Source organism: Chrysemys picta, chromosome 13 (assembly GCF_011386835.1).
Source record: "Chrysemys picta bellii isolate R12L10 chromosome 13, ASM1138683v2, whole genome shotgun sequence".
NCBI classification, from domain to species: Eukaryota; Metazoa; Chordata; order Testudines; family Emydidae; genus Chrysemys; species Chrysemys picta.
The window spans coordinates 7,003,354-7,023,856 of NC_088803.1; the positions used below are offsets into that span (position 1 = coordinate 7,003,354).

The window sequence follows — 20,503 nt, forward strand, 5'->3', positions numbered from 1 at the left end:
TATCTCCCCGTCCTACTCACTTTGTGGAGGTTCCTCCCTCGATTTCACATGGGTTTCACATCTCAACTGGATGGCTCCTGAGATCCAGGGGAGTTTGTCACAAGTCTTAGAGGCACAGACACACGGGCATCCTGTACATCACGCTCAGCAGGGACGTTAACCTGCTGGTTCCATTTGAGCTTCTCCTCTCTCTGCAGCTCGAAGCTTCCGCTTCCTCAGGTCTGGGAGCTGGCAGTAGGTGGCTCCTTCCTCATTAATGGTCTCATCTTCCTTGTCTCCCACGGCTGCTTCTAGATCCAGGTAACTGGCTTCCTCTGTGAAGGGGGCCCTTCATTCTGTGCCTTGGATTCTCTCCACAAGGTGACCCGTTTGATCTGCAATCTCTCCCCTTCAATTACAGCCTGGAGGGGGAGGTTCTGGTGAAAAGTCCAAGAGTGAGATCTGAGAAACATCCACAGGGTTTGAAAGGGTTTTAGGCACCATGAACGCTTCAGCAACCAACCAAAATGCAACTTTATTTGGGTTGGGGAACAGCTGCTGTTTCACAGCTGCACAACCCTTGTGCACAGAATTTGCTTTCCCAGTGTGAACCCAGGCACCCCTGTATTCACACCCTACACACAGCTGCAGTGACCTATACAAACTCTGCCTTGTGAGTTATCATTTGAAAATCCCACCACACTGGTCAATAATATCACTGTGAAGCACAGGTGAGAACGCTGCAGGTGGAGATATGACTGACCTCTGTGAGTCTGTTTTAAAGTCTGTATTTGAACAAAGGAGACCCAGGTCTGCCCAGGGCTTGAATAGAAATTAATCCGGGTTGCCAGTAACAAGAGAATTAGGATGTATATGGCCACCATGGACAGGAGGTGAGGAATCAGCTATCAACCGGGTGGGAGAAGGCACCCCCAGGAGACCTTCCTTCCTGAAGCAGTGTCAATGAACAAAGAGAGACGTTCTCCTGAACTACAGAGAGAGGGGCAGTGAACCCCCAAATTCTCTTCCCCCTCAGACAACAAGGGAAACCAGCACCTCACACTTCCCAGGAAGGTCAGGATCAAGAACCAGGCCAGACCAAGAGTAATTGGAAAGTGAAATCACCTTCAACACAGACCGTGCCTTGCTACCTTGAGTTTTAGCCTTTCAGCTGTGTGTTTTCCCTTTGATTTACTTGTAACCATCTCTAACTGGGTTTCTTTTCCTTTGGAATCTCTTAACCCATGGCCTTTTGTTAATATACTTGGTTTATTCTAATCTAAACCAACCCAGGGATGGGTTTGAATTCCAGTCACTGGTAACTCCAGTTAACGTGGCGAGCAGCTGAAGTTTGTCTCTTAAATGGAGCAAGTGACCACTATTATTTCTCTGGATGCTGCAGGAGAGGGCTGGACATTTCAGGGCAGATGGTTTGGGGGAAATGCAGACCGGGGTGTGTGTTGGGGTTCCTTTCCTAGCAGTAACCGAGGCTGCTGTGGACCAGGGCATGGCGGGATGTATCAAGCAGGCTGCTGGAGTCGGTGTTGCTAAACCAGGGCTGTTGATCGCAGACACTCAGTAAATGTTTGTCTGCTGGCCGGGAATGTGCAGACACGGAGCTGCAGCAGCCGAGCATTTCAGGGCACCAGGGTTACAGGGCAGGTGGTTTTGGATCAAACCCCAAAACGTGACACCCAGCGCTTCCATTCAGCCCCCTCCTGTGGGGGATAGCGGCTTTTCTGCCATGTCAGTGAGCAGCGATCCCAGCCAACATTGACCCATCCAACCCCGGCCGTGTAGGACACTGGAGCTGTTGTAAAAAGGCGCAGACCTTTATCCATGAGCTCAGCAGAGTGAGATTTCTGTGCCCAGTTGAAGAGGAGGTGGGAATTTTGGGGACAAGAATTACACATGTGAAAAGCCAGTGGATATTTAACGACCCTGCATGTTATTAGCTTCTGTGCACACCTTCCACAAGGTGACAAGTCCAGCAGAACAATGCACCCTAAGGAGACACTCACGCCCCTTCCTGAAGCACAGCCCCCACCCCTCCGGCACTGCACAGGGCATAGCAGCCAGCACTACCTGCCAGGGGGGAGCACCCCCTGCTAATCCCCTGCCTTGCTCCCTGTGCCACGGCACCCCCAGGGCAATACAGCGAACATGGTTGGGGTCACCCAGTCTTGCTGAGCACGACAGATTGGAGTGGATCACAGCTCACAAGGCAGGAGATTGTGGGAAATGGAGCCCCAAGAGTTGGTGACCCTTCACTGCTCCTTGTGCTACTGTCTTCTGGAGATTGCAAGATGCCTGCAGGCAGAGCCCACAGGGGGTCTAGGAGAACAGTGACATTCTCTGGCACCCTTCATCTCTGTGACACTCTATTGGTTTGACTGAAGGTTCATGATGAAGAGTTGTCTCTGGTCCTCCCTTTTGTTCTTTTGAGGCAGCCAGCAGGGGGACTGGGAACCAGGTCTCCTGGGCTCTATTCTGGACTCTGGGAGTGGGGTGGAGTCTCATGGGTTCGAGCAGAGGGGAGCTCAGAGTCAGAAGCCTCTGTTCTAATCCCAGCTCTGGGAGGGAAGTGGGAGCCAGTGGGTTGGAGATGGGAATAACACAGTTACTCCGCCTTCAGTTAACCTTTCCAGCCCGCTTTGGTTGCTGTTCTCTTTTATGCTTTTTCCTACTGTAAAATGTCCACAAAGCTTGGAAAATTACATCCATGGTGTTTATGGGCCGTGCAAGAGAAGACAAAGAAAATCCCTAAAGCTCTTTGTCACTGGGTTCATCGAAATCTCTGCCTTGTATGAAGGCTTGAAACTCACAACGCTCAGAGCGCGGAACCGGAGAGCAAAGCCACAGCAGGTTCAACGCTGGTCTCTAGACGGCAGGTTCACGATGAACGGAAAATGATGGATTTTCTCATCAGGGGACATGAAAATTTCACCCTGGCAAAACGGTCTGTCCCCAGGCCAAGAGTCTGGCTGGGTGGGGAAGAGGGGACTCACCGCTGGAGCTCCCCCTTGTGGCAGGGCCTGGCATAGCACCACTGCCGACAGTTCCTCAGGCCCTGCGGGTGGCAATTTTGCAACAGAAAAGCTTCAAAAACAGACTCCAATGAGAAACTGCTGAGCTAGAATTGATATGCAAACTAGACACAATCAACTCCGGTTTGAATAAGGACTGGGAATGGCTGAGCCATTACAAACATTGATTCTATCTCCCCTTGTAAGTATGCTCACACTTCTTATCAAACTGTCTGTACTGGGCTATCTTGATTATCACTTCAAAAGTTTTTTTTCTCTTAATGAATTGGCCTCTCAGAGTTGGTAAGACAACTCCCACCTGTTTATGCTCTCTGTATGTGTGTATATATATCTCCTCACTATATGTTCCATTCTATGCATCCGAAGAAGTGGGCTGTAGCCCACGAAAGCTTATGCTCTAATAAATTTGTTAGTCTCTAAGGTGCCACAAGTACTCCTGTTCTTCTTTTGACCAAGATAAGGGTCAGTCACCATCTTTCTGGAAGGCTGTGGGTGAGAAAGACTATCTCAATCAAAGCCTTGAATCAAAACTTTCTAGATTTAGATTCTGACTTTTAGCTGTGTTTTCACTTTTGTTTGCTGGTAACCATTTCTAACTTGGTCTCTTATATTTGAATTTACTATAAATATTGTCTTTTTTGTTAATAAATTGGTTTTATTTGAAATCTAAAGCAATCCAATGCTGTGTTTCAACTGAACTGTTTGGAACTCCAGTTTAACTAGCAAACCATTGAATATTGACTCTGTAGAAGAGCAATGAACCTTTAATAGTTGAACTGTCCAGTAGAGGGCAGCACAGTGCAGAACACAGGTTTTGGGGAAAATCTGGGACTGGATGTGTGCTGGGGTCAAACTGCAAGTAGCAACCAAGGCTGGTGGAAGCTGCAGTGTGGCTGGTGTGTTGCTGACAGGCTACTGGGGTCAGAGATACGGGACCAGTGCTGCATCTCTACACAGACACTCAGGGTGTAGCTCGCATGCTGCTAGGCTGGCTGTGAGTGTCCCAGGTTGGGAGCTACACCAGCAAAGCATTGTAAGGCACACAGGGTTATGGAGCAGGCGGTGCCTCAAACCCTCACTGGTCTGGATTGCACCCCAGAATGTGACAGACCCTCCCCCCACCCCGATGAGAAACCTGTACTGTTAGAACCCTTGGACTCCCAGAAAATCCACATTCTCCCCAACCCTGAACCTCTAGGGCAGTGGTCTCCAAACTTTTTTGATCACGCACCCCTATCAGTAAAAAAAATTTGAGCACGCACCCCCTGCCACGCCGGCTCTACCATTTTTGCCGAAGCACACACACACACACACACACACACACACACACACACACACACACACACACACACACACACACACACAAAAATAGCCGCTCGGACTCCCACCCGAACTGACGATGCAAAATAAATAAATATTTTTTTAAAGTGCTCCTCCTGCTGCACACCCCCAAGGATCTCCTTGCACACACCCTGGGGTGCACACACCCCACATTGGAGACCACTGCTCTAGGGCACATGCGGAATCTGTGGCCTGCACGAGGTGTGCACCACCAGGGCTTCAGGAAGACCAATGGAGACAGTTGTTATCCGGGGGCATTACGAGTGTGTAGGTTGCTATTGTTCATGCCCAAACACCCAAAACTGGTGATAATCACTGGTGGGGTGTAGGTGTTTTGCTGCAGCAGGGCACTCACCACTGGGGCTAAGGACACAGTCTGGAATTTGGTAAACAAAGAAAATTTCCAAGCACGTGTATCAGTTAACATGGAGTTAGTATCCCTTTCATATCCGTTATGTACTAAGATCAAATTATAACTATTAACATCAGCGTTTCCTCTTCAGGACTATTTAGAGATTAATAAATGGAGAAGAAGAATCTCACCAACCCAGTGACAGAATTTGTCCTCTTGGGCCTCACCCAGAGTCCTGAGCTGCAGCAATTCCTTTATGTGGCTTTCTTCATAATCTACATGAACACCTGGCTGGGAAACTTCATCATCATCACTGCTGTGATCAGTGACCACCGGCTCCACACCCCCATGTACTTCCTGCTGGCCAACTTGGCTTTCCTAGACCTCAGCGACTCATCAGTCAATACTCCAAAATTGCTATCAGGTCTCCTCTCACAGCATAAAACCATTTCATTCTATGAGTGCATTCTCCAGATGTTTTTCTTCCACTTCATGGGTGGTGCTATGGGGTTATGCCTTGTGGGGATGGCAATTGATTGGTATGTGGCCATCTATAAACCACTGCGGTACTTGACTATCATGAACCAGCGTGTGTGCGTGGGGATAATGGTACTGGCATGGCTGGGTGGATTGGCCCACTCTGCTGTTCAGATTGGACTGCTCCTCCAGTTACCGTTCTGTGGGCCGAACGTCCTGGACAATTTTTACTGTGATGTCCCACAGGTCATCCAACTGGCCTGCATTGACACTCAGTTGGCTGAACTGCAGATGATCTTCAACAATGGAGCAGCGATTATAATAATATTCATCATTCTGCTTGTTTCTTACACCGCCATCTTAGTCAAGATCAGGACACACATCACGGATGGGAAGCAGAAAGCTCTGTCCACCTGTGTAGCCCAGATTATCGTGGTATGTTTACAAATCATACGCAGCATCTTCATCTATGCTCGGCTCTTCAAGAACTTCACCCTGAATAAGGTGATCTCAGTCATTTACACTGCAATCACCCCAATGCTGAACCCGATGATCTACACGCTGAGAAATGCCGAGATGAAGAAGGCCATCAGGAGGCTGATGAGCAGAACGCTGTGCTCAGGGAGGGAGATAGAGACATAATTTATCTTTCATTGTCCATTTGTGATAAAAACCTGACCTCAGGGACGTATCAGAGAGCAGATGTATGTGGCATATGAAATGTGTGTTTGGTCAAATGAGTTCAAATCCTTCATGCTCATGAGAATCTCAGCTCAGAAATGAATAATAGACTGAGGGCCAGAACCTGGGTATAAAGAAAAAAAGCAGTCAGTGGAAATAAGACATAGCTCCATCTGGGTAAATGGGCCAGATCCCCAGCTGGAGGAAATGGGTGCATCTCACTCCATGACTTCCACCAGCTGGGGCTTTGACACTGAGAACTGCTGGTTGAAATTATTCTAAGAATGATTTTGCCTAATGAGAAATCCATGAAAATCAATATCTTCTAAAAAAAAGAGGCGTCCCTCTCCCTTGGCCGCCCCAAGCACCTGCTTGTTAAGCTCGTGCCTGGAGCCGGCCCTGGGGGAAACTATAGATGCCTGTCTCACGGCCTTTGGGAAGGCTGGCAATTGGAACCAGGCTGGCCCTGAGGAAAGGCTCCGGCATCTAGCCCCCTTCCTGGGTCCCAAGGCCATAGAGCTGTTAAGCCATATGGGTGGGGTGGCCGACTGGCTCTCAGTCCCAGCCCCAGCATATATGTCTGTCTGGAGTCTCCTGGGCTCAGGACCCTCAGACCCACAGTGGGAGCAGAAGGTGGTGGTCAATGGGGAGACATTCCTGCGATGGCGAGATCCAGGGACAGAGAGAACTGTTGTCAGGCCCCGTGTGGTGCAGCCTCATGAGATGCTAAGGGGCTGGGTGCCTGTCCTAGAGGAGCCTGTTCAGAAGGTGGCCCTGGGCTTGGTGAGGGACTAGTGGGAGGGGAAGGCCTCCCCCGGTGGAGAATCAGTGGTGGAGCATGTGCTGACTTTCCGGGGAAAGCTCGCTGAGCTCATGGGTCTTCATGGCCATGGGGGCCTCTCCCATGGTGCTGGTCCCCAGGAAAGACGGGTCTATCTGATTCTCTGTGGCCTACCGGAAGCTCAATGCCATCACAATATCTGGTGCCTGCCCATACCTAGGCCTGATGAGATCCTAGATAAGTTGTGGGTGGGAGACTCAGTACCTCATGACCAGGGATCTCACCAAAGGCTACTGGCAGGTGCCTTTGGATCCAGATGCCAGGTTGAAACCTGCTTTTGTCACCCCTCTGGGGCTGTACAAGTCCCTAGTCCTACCTGTCAGCCTCAAGGAGGCACCAGTCACCTGCCAGCACCAGATGAATCAGTTATTGAGGTGGATGGGGAATTTTACCCTACCGTACATGGATTATATTGGTGTCATTAGCCAGACCTGGGAGGACCATGTGTCCCAGGTGAAGAGGGGGCTGAGTCACCTCCAGGATGCAGGGCTGACTGCAAAAGTTGGGACGTGCAAGGTGGGGATGGCAGAGGTGTCGTGTCCAAAGTGGAGATTTCCCCTTGTTATATTGTATGTGAGCCAGGATGGGGATGGGACCAGGGATACGATGGGGAGTGAGCTGCACAGGGGTCACTGAGGGCAGGGTGTAAAGGGGAGGGACTGCACAAGGGTCACTGAGGGCAGAGTGTGGATGGGAATGGGCCGGGCAGGGGTCATTGGGGCAGGGCATGAAGGGGAGGGGCTGCACAGGGGTCATTGAGGGTAGGGTGTGATGGGGAGGGGGCTGCACAGGGCTCTCTCAGGGCAGGGGTGAAAGGAAAGACAAGTTGGATCATTCATCCCAATACAAAGTGAAGCTCAGATAGAGAAAATCTTAGCAGCACTGAATTCCTCCAAAGTTCTGCCCTGGTGGGAATGAATCACAACATAACCTTTAAAAGTTACATTCTTGTAATTAATCCCATGGGACAAAGAACTAAGAATGAATAAACAGGTCCGGTACTTGTGACTCATCGGTTTAAACTCACAGGCAAAGAATTTAAAGCTGTATTTAATTGATTTAAAACTGTGTAATGGGCCAGTTTCCCAGTTGGAGTAAATCAGCCGTTGCTCCATCAGAATCAAAGGGCCAGATCCCCAGTTGGTGAAAATAGCCGTAGCTACTACAAAGACAGTGGAACTTTGTCAATACACACCAGCTGAGGATCTGGTCCTTAGTTTTTAGTATGTGCTTTTGGATTCCTCTTAATAACTTAATTCAACCAACCAGGGCAGGCTGAGCTGTGGGTTCCTCTGATGGCTGCATCCCAAGAGCTGTTCATGCTGGAGAACAAAATTTCCTGCTCCGGCAGCGGTAATGATGTGGCGTTAATGAAGGAACAGGCTATTCCAGGACAGTAGAGTTTCTGGTGCTGCTGGGCTCTGAGCTATTCCAGGTCACAGGATGCTACAGTAAATATATATTTTATTCTGCCAACCCCTCGGGGCACCCTTTGTGCCTCAGCTCTGCCTTGTTTTTCGCCAACGGTCCTTCCAGGGATGCTACCACTGTGTGAGATCCAGGGCAGGTGCTGTTCCCCTCTTGGGGATTGGGCTCAGCTAGGGCCCGTTGTCAGGGTGGTTTGCTCCAGAGCTGAGAGCAGAGCTGGGTTCACAGCCCTGGAGACCATATTCAGACATTTAGCCCCAGAGCAGGGACATCCTGCACTGTGACCATCTCTGGAGCCTGCACAAGCTGGGATCAGCTCTAGAGATAGGAGGGGCTTTCAGTCCCTCATCCTATTTAGTCCATCTCCTCTCGGCCAGGAGGGGAGCAGGGAGCATCCATCTGTGGAATGGATCCTTGTCTGCTGGGCACTGCAGAGAGACCCAGCAACTCCAGTGGAGGACATGGAAAGGGCTGTGGGCTAATACAGTGATGGGGGCATGAGAGACAGACAGATCAATAATGACAAAATAATCACAACCCTGGAGGATCAAATGCTTCGCTAGCTGTGAGAAATTCCACAAAAATCTGCATCGTAAGTTTGCTTTTTCAACTGAATATGTTGGTGTATTAATACACAGGGCAGATTTAAGAACACAAATTCGCATGAGAGTCAGAACTCTTGAAGACTTTTACTATCAATTTAATCTGGCACCAGTCAGACTGACTTATTTGTAAATTTTTCTAGCAGCAAAAATAGACTTTTCATTGAAATTGGGAAAAGCCAAACATTTTTTGTCATTCTGGGAAGTGAGAACAAGGTAATTTTAGGTAAGAGCTGTTGAAAACTGAATAGTTTTAGCCTCTGCTATCCTTGAAAAACAAAATACATATGGAGGATAGCAGAGATTTTCCATGAACATGTGTTCAATTGAAAACCCAATTTTCCTTTGAGATAATTAAAGCCAAAAAAGTCTGATTGCCCTTAATTGGAAACTTAGATTTGTGCTAGGATGCGGAAAATTAATAATTTCAATTCATATTAAAATTTCACCGCCAAGTCCCTCTGCCCCATCCTCTATTATTTCTGTTACAAAGGGGTAGTTGCAGGCTGGTTAATCTGAGTGAGAAGCGAAGTTAACAGCCAGAATATATTTTAAACATACTAACGCCTTGAAGCGAAAACACAGAGTCAAAGCTCCCAGCCAAAACCTTTCCATCTTGACCATGCCCTAGGACATCGCCACTGTAGTCTCTGTCCCACACTGCAGCCAGCTAAGCGGCAATGCTGCCAAGATGTGCTCAGAACATACACATAGACACTGGCCATCCACCCCACAGCTCCCAGTCCTAGAAGACAAGCCAGAGAAAGGGGTGTGGGGAATCAGTGGTACAGGAAGGGGAAGTGACTGGCCCAAGGTCACACAGCAGGTCAGTGGCAGAAACAAGAACAGAACCCAAGTCTCCTGCCTGTACAGACATAAAGTCGCAGAGGGAAAGGATACAGCACAGTAATGGAGGGATGCTACTAGTCCGTCATCACCCAGAGATGGAAATGCAGTGGGATTTGGCGCCTTAAATAATAAGAACATAAGAACAGCCGCACTGGCTCAGACCAATGGTCCATCTAGCCCAGTTTCCTGTCCGTGACAGTGGCTAGTGCCTGAAGCTTCAGAGGGAATGAACAGAACAGGGCAATTATCAAATGGTCCATCCCCTGTCGCCCATCCCCAGCTTCTGGCAAACAGAGGTTTAGGGACACCCAAAGCATGGGGTTGCATCCTGACCATCTTGGCTCTTAGCCATCGATTGACCTATCCTTCGTGGGCTTGTCTAATTCTTTTTTTAACCCAGTTATACTTTCAGCCCTCACAAAATCCCCTGGCAATGAGTTCAACAAGTTGATTGTGTGGTATGTGAAGAAATTCTTCCTTTTGCTTGTTTTAAACCTACTGCCTATTTATTTCATTGGGTGATGCCTGGTCCTTCAGTTCTGTGAAGGGGTAAACACCACTTTCCTATTCACTCTTTCCAGAACATGCATGATTGTATAGACATTTATCATATTCCCCCTTAGTCATCTCTTTTCTAAGCTAAACAATACCAGTCTCTTTTTTATCTCCTCATATGGAAGGTGTTCCATGCCCCTAAGCATTTTTGTTCTTCTCTATATCTTTTCGAATTCAAATATATCTTTTTTTTTTAAGATGAGGCAAACACAACTGCACACAATATTCAAGCTATGAGCGTACCATGGATTTATATGCCGGCATTATATTTTCAGCTTTATTATCTATCCCTTTTCTAATGGTTCCTAACATCTTGTTCACTTTTTTCACTGCTACTGAACATCGAGCAGATGTTTTCAGTGAATGAACCACAGTGACTGCAAGATCTGTCTTGAGTAGTAATAGCTAAAGTAGACACCATCATTTTGTATGTATAGTTAGGATTATGTTTTCCAATGTGCATTACTATGCATTTATCAATATTGAATTCCATCTGCCATTTGATTGCCCATTCACCCAGATTTGTGAGATCCCTTTGTAGCTCTTCGCAGTGTGCTTTGGACGTAACAATCTTGAGTAATTTTGTATTCTGTGCAAATTTTACCACCTCACTCTTCGCTCTATTTATGAATTTGTTGAACAGCACAGGTCTCAGGGAAGATCCTTGGGGAGCACAGCTATTTACCTCTCTCCATTGTGAATACTGAATATTTATTCCTACCCTTTGTTCCCTAGCTTTTAGCAAGTTACTAATTCATGAGAGGACCTTCCCTCTTATCCCATCACTGCTAAGTTTGTTGAAGAGCTGTTAGTGTGGGACTTTGTCGAAAGCTTCCTGAAAGTCCAAGTACACTATATTAACTGGATCACATTAGATTAGCTACCCTTCAGTCATCTGGTCCAGAGGCTGATTTAAATGTTGGTTTATTTATCACATTTAGTAGTTTTTGCAATTTCATATTTCAGTTCCTTCAGAACTCTTCGGTGACTACAATCTGGACCTGGAGACTTATTACTATTTAATTTATCAATTTGTTCCAAAACCTCCTCTACTGACACCTCAATCTGGGACAGTTCTCAGATTTGTCACTTAAAAAGAATGGCTCTTGTGTGGGAATCTCCCTCACATCCTCTGCAGCAAAGACTGACGCGAAGAATTCATTTAGCTTCTCTGCAACGGCCTTGTCTTCCCTGAGAGCTCTTTTTGCACCTTGACCAAACAGCGACCCCACTCATTCTTTGGCAATCTTCCTGCTTCCGAAATACTTAAGAAAAATTGCTTAACTTTTGTGTCTTTTGTTAGTTGCTTTTCGCATTCTTTTCTAACCTGCCTAATTATACTTTTACACTTCTCTTGCCACAAATCAATGTGTAAATCAGTAGTTGGCCATTTACATGGTCTTGGGGTGGAATCATTACAGAAAAGCTGCCACGTAGGAGGCTGGGTGAGTCAATGTTAAACTTCTCTGGAAAGTGGGAATCACTATTTCAGCATTGTATCAAGTATCAGGGGGTAGCCGTGTTAGTCTGTATCTACAAAAACAACAAGGAGTCTGGTGGCACCTTAAAGACTAACAGATTTATTTGGGCATAAGCTTTATACTCACGAAAGCTTATGCCCAAATAAATCTGTTAGTCTTTAAGGTGCCACCAGACTCCTTGTTGTTTTTATTTCAGCATTGCTATCAGTATTAGCCATGTTAGTATTAACATTTCATGCCCAAATTTAGAGCCTTCTGTTTCTCACACTCGGGTACCATATGGGCTATTAATATTGTATGTAGTTGTACTTTGTTCCAGCCTTCATACGGCATTGGCCAGATCCTCAGATGGTGTAAACTGATCCATCGCCCTTAGCTTTAAAGGGGATAATCCAGTATTCACCGATGTGATAATGCATCTCACTAGTGCTCTGACTCTCAGGGGTAAGGAGCACGCTCAGTGGAAGTGACAAGAACTGTGCACCATTGACATTCCCATCATGACATGTTAGGGAGAGAGAATTAGATCATTTTCTCTGTCACTCTAATCTTGCCCATTGCCCTTGTCCTTCCATCCACAGGCAGGACACAATGTGTGGAGAGGGAAATGTCCAACCGAACCACCGTGACCGAGTTCCTTCTCCTGGGATTCTCTGACGTTCGGGAGCTGCAGATTTTGCACTTTGTGGTGTTTCTGGTGATTTACCTGGCAGCCTTGATGGGGAATCTTCTCATCGTCATAGTTGTTACCTTTGACCACCACCTTCACACCCCCATGTACTTCTTCCTGATGAATTTGTCCATTCTAGACATTGGCTTCATTTCTGTGCCAGTCCCCAAATCCATGGCCAACTCCCTCATGAACACCAAGTCAATTTCTTATTCTGGATGTGTCACACAAGTCTTTTTCTTTATGTTCTTTGCTGTAACCGAGTACTCCATACTCACCATCATGGCATACGACCGATACGTCGCCATCTGCCAACCACTGCACTATGAGAGAGTGATGAACAGGAGAGCTTGTGTCCAAATGGCAGCCAGTGCTTGGATAAGTGTTTTTGTCTACACTGCAGTGCACACCGGGAACACATTTGCACTATCCTTCTGTGGAGGCAACATGGTGGATCAGTTTTTCTGTGAAATCCCCCAGCTCCTCAAGCTCGCCTGCTCTGACTCATACCTCCGTGAAACTGGGGCTATTGTCTTTAGTACATGCTTAGCCTTCAGCTGCTTTGTTTTTATAGTTGTGTCATATGTTCAGATCTTCACCACAGTGCTGAGAATCCCCTCTGAGCAGGGCCGGCATAAAGCTCTTTCCACCTGCCTCCCTCACCTCACTGTGGTCTCCTTGTTCTTTTTCACTATAGCCTTTGCCTACCTGAAACCCATCTCCAGCTCAACATCAGGACTAGATCTCATGGTGGCTGTTCTCTATTCTGTGATGCCTCCAATGATGAATCCGATCATCTACAGCATGAGGAACAAGGAGATCAAAACTGGCCTGAGGAAACTAATGGTGGGGAGGTTATTCACCAAAATGAACTGTCCATCTTTCGTCTTTGATCGTGATTTCTTTCTGTGTTTCTTTTCAAATATAATCAAATGAAAACATTACTGAAAACATGTTTTGAAATATGTTTATGCAGAAAGGGGCATTTACACTGGTAAAAATGCAGAGTCAAGTCAATGGACTTATTGTATATTTACAACTGTATAAAGAAGATCAGAATCTATCTATCTATCTATCTATCCAGTATTGCCACCCACCATCACACCATCTCAGCACCTTCCACCTAAAACGAATAGCCATAATCAAGTTCCCAATGGACTCGATGAGGTCTCTGACCCTTTTCCTTTTGCGGGTATAAATGCTGATTAGGATACGATGGCTTTTGGTGAATTGTTTGCTTGTGTGACAGAGTGTGGTGTGATGGTGTCATGTTGTGAACTTTGTTGTAGTATATGTGGAAATATTGTCACGGTAACAGGACAAGTCAGACCTGGCTCAATGGCAGCCTATTGTGCTGCATTCCAGTCAGCTGCCCTGCCTGGGAGAGGTCTTTGACACCTCATTGAAGCACCATCATTGAGAGCCCATCAAGACTAGAGTCTGGGGCCATCCATCTTTATTGTGTCTCTGCTACTTGCCCACTCCCAGGGAAAATGATTTTTCTATACAGGGACCCACAGGCATGGAAGTCAGAGATGGAACTTCACAGTTTGAACCCATGGCCAAGAGACTGGGGCCTACTTAACAGTGCGATGCCCCTGTTGGGGTTGCATGGGGCCATCCATGGCCACGTGTAATAAAGACTTTCAGAAGCAAGATGGCTGTGGGACGATCTCATGCTGAGAAAGAGGGATGATCGTTGAGTTATCTTAAGTGCCTATACACAAATGCAAGAAGCCTGGGAAACAAGCAGGGAGAACTGGAAGTCCTGGCACAGTCAGGGAACTATGATGTGATTGGAATAACAGAGACTTGGTGGGATAACTCACATGACTGGAGTACTGTCATGGATGGATATAAACTGTTCAGGAAGGACAGGCAGGGCAGAAAAGGTGGGGGAGTTGCGTTGTATGTAAGAGAGGAGTATGACTGCTCAGAGCTCCGGTATGATACTGCAGAAAAACCTGGGAGTCTCTGGATAAAGTTGAGAAGTGTGAGCAACAAGGGTGATGTCGTGGTTGGAGTCTGCTATAGACCACCAGACCAGGGGGATGAGGTGGACGAGGCTTTCTTCTGGCAACTAGCAGAAGTTGCTAGATCACAGGCCCTGGTTCTCATGGGAGACTTTAATCACCCTGATATCTGCTGGGAGAGCAATACAGCGGTGCACAGGCAATCCAGGAAATTTTTGGAAAGCGTAGGGGACAATTTCCTGGTGCAAGTGCTGGAGGAACCAACTAGGGGCAAAGCTTTTCTTGACCTGCTGCTCACAAACAGGGAAGAACTAGTAGGGGAAGCAAAAGTGGATGGGAACCTGGGAGGCAGTGACCATGAGATGGTCGAGTTCAGGATCATGACACAAGGAAGAAAGGAGAGCAGCAGAATACGGACCCTGGACTTCAGAAAAGCAGACTTTGACTCCCTCAGGGAACAGATGGGCAGGATCCCCTGGGAGAATAACATGAAGGGCAAAGGGGTCCAGGAGAGCTGGCTGTATTTTAAAGAATCCTTATTGAGGTTGCAGGAACAAACCATCCCGATGTGTAGAAAGAATAGTAACTATGGCAGGCGACCAGCTTGGCTAAACAGTGAAATCCTTGCTGATCTTAAACGCAAAAAAGAGGCTTATAAGGAGTGGAAGATTGGACAAATGACCAGGGAGGAGTATAAAAATATTGCTCAGGCGTGCAGGAGTGAAATCAGGAAGGCCAAATCACACTTGGAGTTGCAGTTAGCAAGAGATGTTAAGAGTAACAAGAAGGGTTTCTTCAGGTATGTTAGCAACAAGAAGAAAATCAAGGAAAGTGTGGGCCCCTTACTGAATGAGGGAGGCAACCTAGTGACCGAGGATGTGGAAAAAGCTAATGTACTCAATGCTTTTTTTGCCTCTGTCTTCACGCACAAGGTCAGCTCCCAGATTGCTGCACTGGGCAGTACAGCATGGGGAGAAGGTGACCAACCCTCTGTGGAGAAAGAAGTGGTTCGGGACTATTTAGAAAAACTGGACATGCACAAGTCCATGGGGCTGGATGCGCTGCATCCGAGAGTGCTAAAGGAGTTGGCGGGTGAGATTGCAGAGCCATTAGCCATTATTTTTGAAAACTCATGGCGATCGGGGGAGGTCCCAGATGACTGGAAAAAGGCTAATGTAGTGCCCATCTTTAAAAAAGGGAAGAAGGAGGATCCGGGGAACTACAGGCCAGTCAGCCTCACCTCAGTCCCTGGAAAAATCATGGAGCAGGTCCTCAAGGAATCAATTATGAAACATTTAGAGGAGAGGAAAGTGATCAGGAACAGTCAGCATGGATTCACGAAGGGGAAGTCGTGCCTGACTAACCTAATTGCCTTCTATGATGAGATAACTGGCTCTGTGGATGAGGGGAAAGCAGTGGATGCGTTATTTCTTGACTTTAGCAAAGCTTTTGATACTGTCTCCCACAGTATTCTTGCCACCAAGTTAAAGAAGTATGGGCTGGATGAATGGACTGTAAGGTGGATAGAAAGCTGGCTAGATCGTCGGGCTCAACGGGTAGTGATCAATGGCTCCATGTCTAGTTGGCAGCCGGTTTCAAGTGGAGTGCCCCAAGGGTCGGTCCTGGGGCCGGTTTTGTTTAATATCTTTATTAATGATCTGGAGGATGGTGTGGACTGCACTCTCAGCAAGTTTGCAGATGACACGAAACTAGGAGGCGTGGTAGATACACTAGAGGGTAGGGATCGGATACAGAGGGACCTAGACAAATTAGAGGATTGGGCAGAAAAAACCCTGATGAGGTTCAACAAGGACAAGTGCAGAGTCCTGCACTTAGGACGGAAGAATCCCATGCACTGCTACAGACTAGGGACCGAATGGCTAGGTAGCAGTTCTGCTGAAAAGGACCTAGGGGTCACAGTGGACGAGAAGCTGGATATGAGTCAACAGTGTGCTCTTGTTGCCAAGAAGGCTAACGGCATTTTGGGCTGTATAAGTAGGGGCATTGCCAGCAGATCGAGGAACGTGATCGTTCCCCTTTATTCGACATTGGTGAGGCCTCATCTGGAATACTGTGTCCAGTTTTGGTCCCCACACTACAAGAAGGATGTGGAAAAATTGGAAAGAGTCCAGCGGAGGGCAACAAAAATGATTAGGGGTCTGGAGCACATGACTTATGAGGAGAGGCTGAGAGAACTGGGATTGTTTAGTCTCCAGAAGAGAAGAATGAGGGGGGATTTGATAGCAGCCTTCAACTACCTGAAGGGCGGTTCCAAAGAGGATGGAGCTCGGCTGTTCTCAGTGGTGGCAGATGACAGAACAAGGAGCAATGGTCTCAAGTTGCAGTGGGGGAGGTCCAGGTTGGATATCAGGAAAAACTATTTCACTAGGAGGGTGGTGAAACACTGGAATGCGTTACCTAGGGAGGTGGTGGAGTCTCCTTCCTTGGAGGTTTTTAAGGCCCGGCTTGACAAAGCCCTGGCTGGGATGATTTAGCTGGGAATTGGTCCTGCTTTGAGCAGGGGGTTGGACTAGATGACCTCTTGAGGTCCCTTCCAACTCTGATATTCTATGATTCTATGATTCTATGACTCTGCCAAGTTTGAAACACGGATGAACCCTGGACTCACAGAATCAGTGCGATCAGTCCAGGGAAGGGGTTGTCTCAGAACTGTCTTGTTTTACAGATCTGTGTCAGTCAAGGGCTTACGGCATAAAGTTTCCCTTTGCTACACCCGTGTTCCTTGCCTTCCTGCCATGTTCTTCTTAAAGGGGTTCAGCTAAAAGCCGAAAGGGACCACAGGCTAGGGGAAGCTCTGGTGGAGTGTGTGAGTGACTGGGGGCTTGGGAGAACTCAGATACTGGTTTTGAACTCTAAGGCAGCAGGACAATGGCCTCCCACAGTCAATGGAAGGGGATCAGAGTGTTCCCTAGAGCCCCAGAGCTAGAAACACTGATGAGACTCTTCCCAGATGCAGTTGCCTTGGAATTACGTGGCTCCCATTGATTGGGCCCTCTTGCAAGAGACAGGTGACTGGACAGCTGGATAAGGGCCACGTTCTAACACCTTCCTTTTGTTTTGTTTTATTTGATCAGTTGGTCAATTTGGTTCAGCTCTTTTATACTTTTGGGGGAAGGGAGGGAAATGATTGTTACTTGGGGTGTCATATTTGGTCTTGTGGTTGGGAAGCCAACGTGTCAACTCTTTGATGTGTTTTTTTTCTGAGCAAGCTGAAGGTTTGCTTTCCAAAATGACCAAGGTGTGGGAAGGAGCCTCTGCATCTTTCTGGATGGCTGTTTTCCTGCTGAAAGGATTATTTGGATGGTGCTGGGATTGTATTGTATTAGTAATGACATGTTAGGGGCCTTGCACCTTGGATAAGTGCCGCTGATTATTTTAAATCTAAAATAAAACTCCAGCCACACTCTAATTTATTAATTTAGATGGGGAAAAAATGGGCTGAAGGTGTTAACATAACGCAGTCACTGTCCAACGTTAAACAGTGTTAAACAAGTTCCGGAGCTTGGTGTCCAGAGACCACAGCCTGCTTCTCACCATGGCAAACACACCATTAAAAATCCGGTTAATCTTTTATTAACAATCCAGACAGGAAAGGAAACCACTCACAGTATTTGAAATGTAAAGTATTAAGTCAGGCTTTCATTTTATCCACACCCCTTGTTCCTTTCCCTTTAGCTGGAGGCAGTTTTTAGAAGGAAACCCCTCCTCCTCCTCCCCCGACTGTTTAGCAGTCTCTTAAAGATATCAGAGATGGTAATAACCATCGTTTTGGGGAGAAGAAAAGACCTAGAAAAATTAGAGGATTGGGCCAAAAGAAATCTGAAGAGGTTCAACAAGGACAAGTGCAGAGTCCTGCACTTAGGACGGAAGAATCCCATGCAAAGCTACAGACTAGGGACCGAGTGGCTAGGCAGCAGTTCTGCAAAAAAGGACCTAGGGGTTACAGTGGATGAGAAGCTGGATATGAGTCAACAGTATGTCCTTGTTGCCAAGAAGGCTAATGACATTTTGGGCTGTATAAGTAGGGGCATTGCCAATAGATCGAGGGACGTGATCATTCCCCTCTAGTCAGCACTGGTGAGGCCTCATCTGGAGTACTGTGTCCAGTTTTAGGCCCCACACTACAAGAAGGATGTGGAAAAATTGGAAAGAGTCCAGCAGAGGGCAACAAAAATGATTAGGGGTCTGGAGCACATGACTTATGAGGAGAGGCTGAGGGAACTGGGATTGTTTAGTCTGCAGAAGAGAAGAGTGAGGGGGGATTTGATAGCTGCTTTCAACTACCTGAAGGGGGTTCCAAAGAGGATGGATCTAGACTGTTCTCAGTGGTACCAGATGACAGAACAAGGAGTAATGGTCTGAAGTTGCAGTGGGGGAGGTTTAGGTTGGATATTAGGAAAAACTTTTTCACTAGGAGGGTGGTGAAGCACTGGAATGGATTACCTAGGGAGGTGGTGGAATCTCCTTCCTTAGAGGTTTTTAAGGTCAGGCTTGAAGAAGCCCTGGCTTGGATGATTTAGTTGGGGTTGGTCCTGCTTTGAGCAGGGGGTTAGACTAGATACCTCCTGAGGTCCCTTCCAACCCTGATATTCTATGATTCTACGCTTCTGTGGTTCTGTGAGTTGGCTGATTCCTCAGATGCCTGGCTGTTCAGATGCCCATGCTGTCTGCCCATCTCCAAGGCTCCCAGCTGCCCAGCAGGAAATGTCAGTTTTGATGAAATCACATTTTTCAAGGGAAGAATCTCTCATGTGAAAAATCCCAAGCAGCCCTGGAAAGAAGTTAAGGGGAAAAGTAAAGGCAGATTTCCTCTTGCAACCTTAACTCTGCCCCTCTGGGAATGCCAGTCTTCAGTCTTCACCCTTGATCAAACAAACCCTTCTCAGATCTACATCAATATCCATAAATTATGTAGCTAGGATAAGAAAGGGTAGTTTGGAGCGCCCCTGGTGGCTTGGGATAGCTCTGCAGTGCCCAACTTCCATTTGGCTTATGGGTCCCTTGTTGGGGTTTGGCTTATTAACATACATTTCAAAATAAGCACAAAGGAATTGTCCAGACCAGTCCCAAGCCAGACACAGCCCCTCCTCAGTGAGGTCTCCCTGTCTGTCTATCTTCGAGTTTCCAGGTTGGGAGCAGCTTTTCATCCCTTCCCAGGATCTGCTTCTGCTCTCCCCTTGGACAAAAGTCTGTCTCCTGTAGGAGCCCACTGAGCCCTGCAGCCTCTGCCACAGCTTCCTCCCCTATTTCCTGTTTCCCTCTGGCTCTTTAGAAAGAGCAGCTGTCCTCTATCAGGCCCCACTGAGAAGCTGGTGATAAGGTCCAGATGGGTTGGGCCTATTCTCTCTTCAACACCCAACTCACCTGCTGAGTGGTTGAGTGAAGAAAAGAAGGTTGAGTTGAGTATTATTATATTGGTTGTCAGACAAGGAAACCTTGTTCCCAAGAATATTCTCCCAGAAACATATGTTGTGGTGTCATTTCTATACATTCTCAGTTTACCTGATTTGTGTTTGAAGGCCTGATTATTTACAGCTGGGAGGACTAACAATTCTTTAAGTTAATATCTCTTAGTGGATATTTCTTATCCCACAATCATTCTTCCATGTTGATTTCCCAACAGAAAACATCTGCTATAACAATCATCACTTATTAAAAGAACAGGAGTACTTGTGGCACCTTAGAGACTAACAAATTTATTTGAGCATAAGCTTTCATGGGCTACAGCCCACTTCTTCGGATGCATAGAATGGAACATATATTGAGGAGATATATATACACATACAGAGAGCATGAAAGGTGGGAGTTGTTTTACCACCTCTGGGAGGCCAATTAAGTAAGAGAAAAAAAACTTTTGAAGTGATAATCAATCTAGCCCAGTACAGAAAGTTTGGTAAGAAGTGTGAGAATACTTACATGGGGAGATAGATTCAATGTTTGTAATGGCTCAGCCATTCCCAGTCTCTATTTAAACCTAGGTTGATTGTATCTAATTTGCATATCAATTCCAGCTCAGCACTTTCTCATTGGAGTCTGTTTTTGAAGCTTTTCTGTTGCAAAATTGCCACCCGCAGGTCTGTCATTGAATGACCAGACAGGTTAAAGTGTTCTCCCACTGGTTTTTGAATGTTATGATTCCTGATGTCAGATTTGTGTCCATTAATTCTTTTGCGTAGAGACTGTCCGGTTTGGCCAATGTACATGGC

General features: G+C 46.9%; 1 protein-coding gene and 1 pseudogene across 1 annotated transcript; both read left to right on the forward strand.

Moving 5' to 3' along the window:
- Positions 1-4,890: 4,890 nt before the first annotated feature.
- Positions 4,891-5,838, forward strand: LOC122173193 (olfactory receptor 4D2-like). Its single transcript, XM_042847149.2, has one exon. The coding sequence runs from the start codon at positions 4,891-4,893 to the stop codon at positions 5,836-5,838; it is 948 nt and encodes a 315-aa protein (XP_042703083.2).
- A 6,346-nt stretch (positions 5,839-12,184) lies between these two features.
- LOC112061787 (olfactory receptor 14A16-like) lies at positions 12,185-13,196 on the forward strand (annotated as a pseudogene).
- The last annotated feature ends 7,307 nt before the right edge of the window (positions 13,197-20,503 follow it).

Coding starts and splice junctions, on each gene's coding strand:
- LOC122173193 (XM_042847149.2), top strand. CDS start 4,891: ATGGAGAAGAAGAATCTCACCAACCCAGTGACAGAATTTGTCCTCTTG.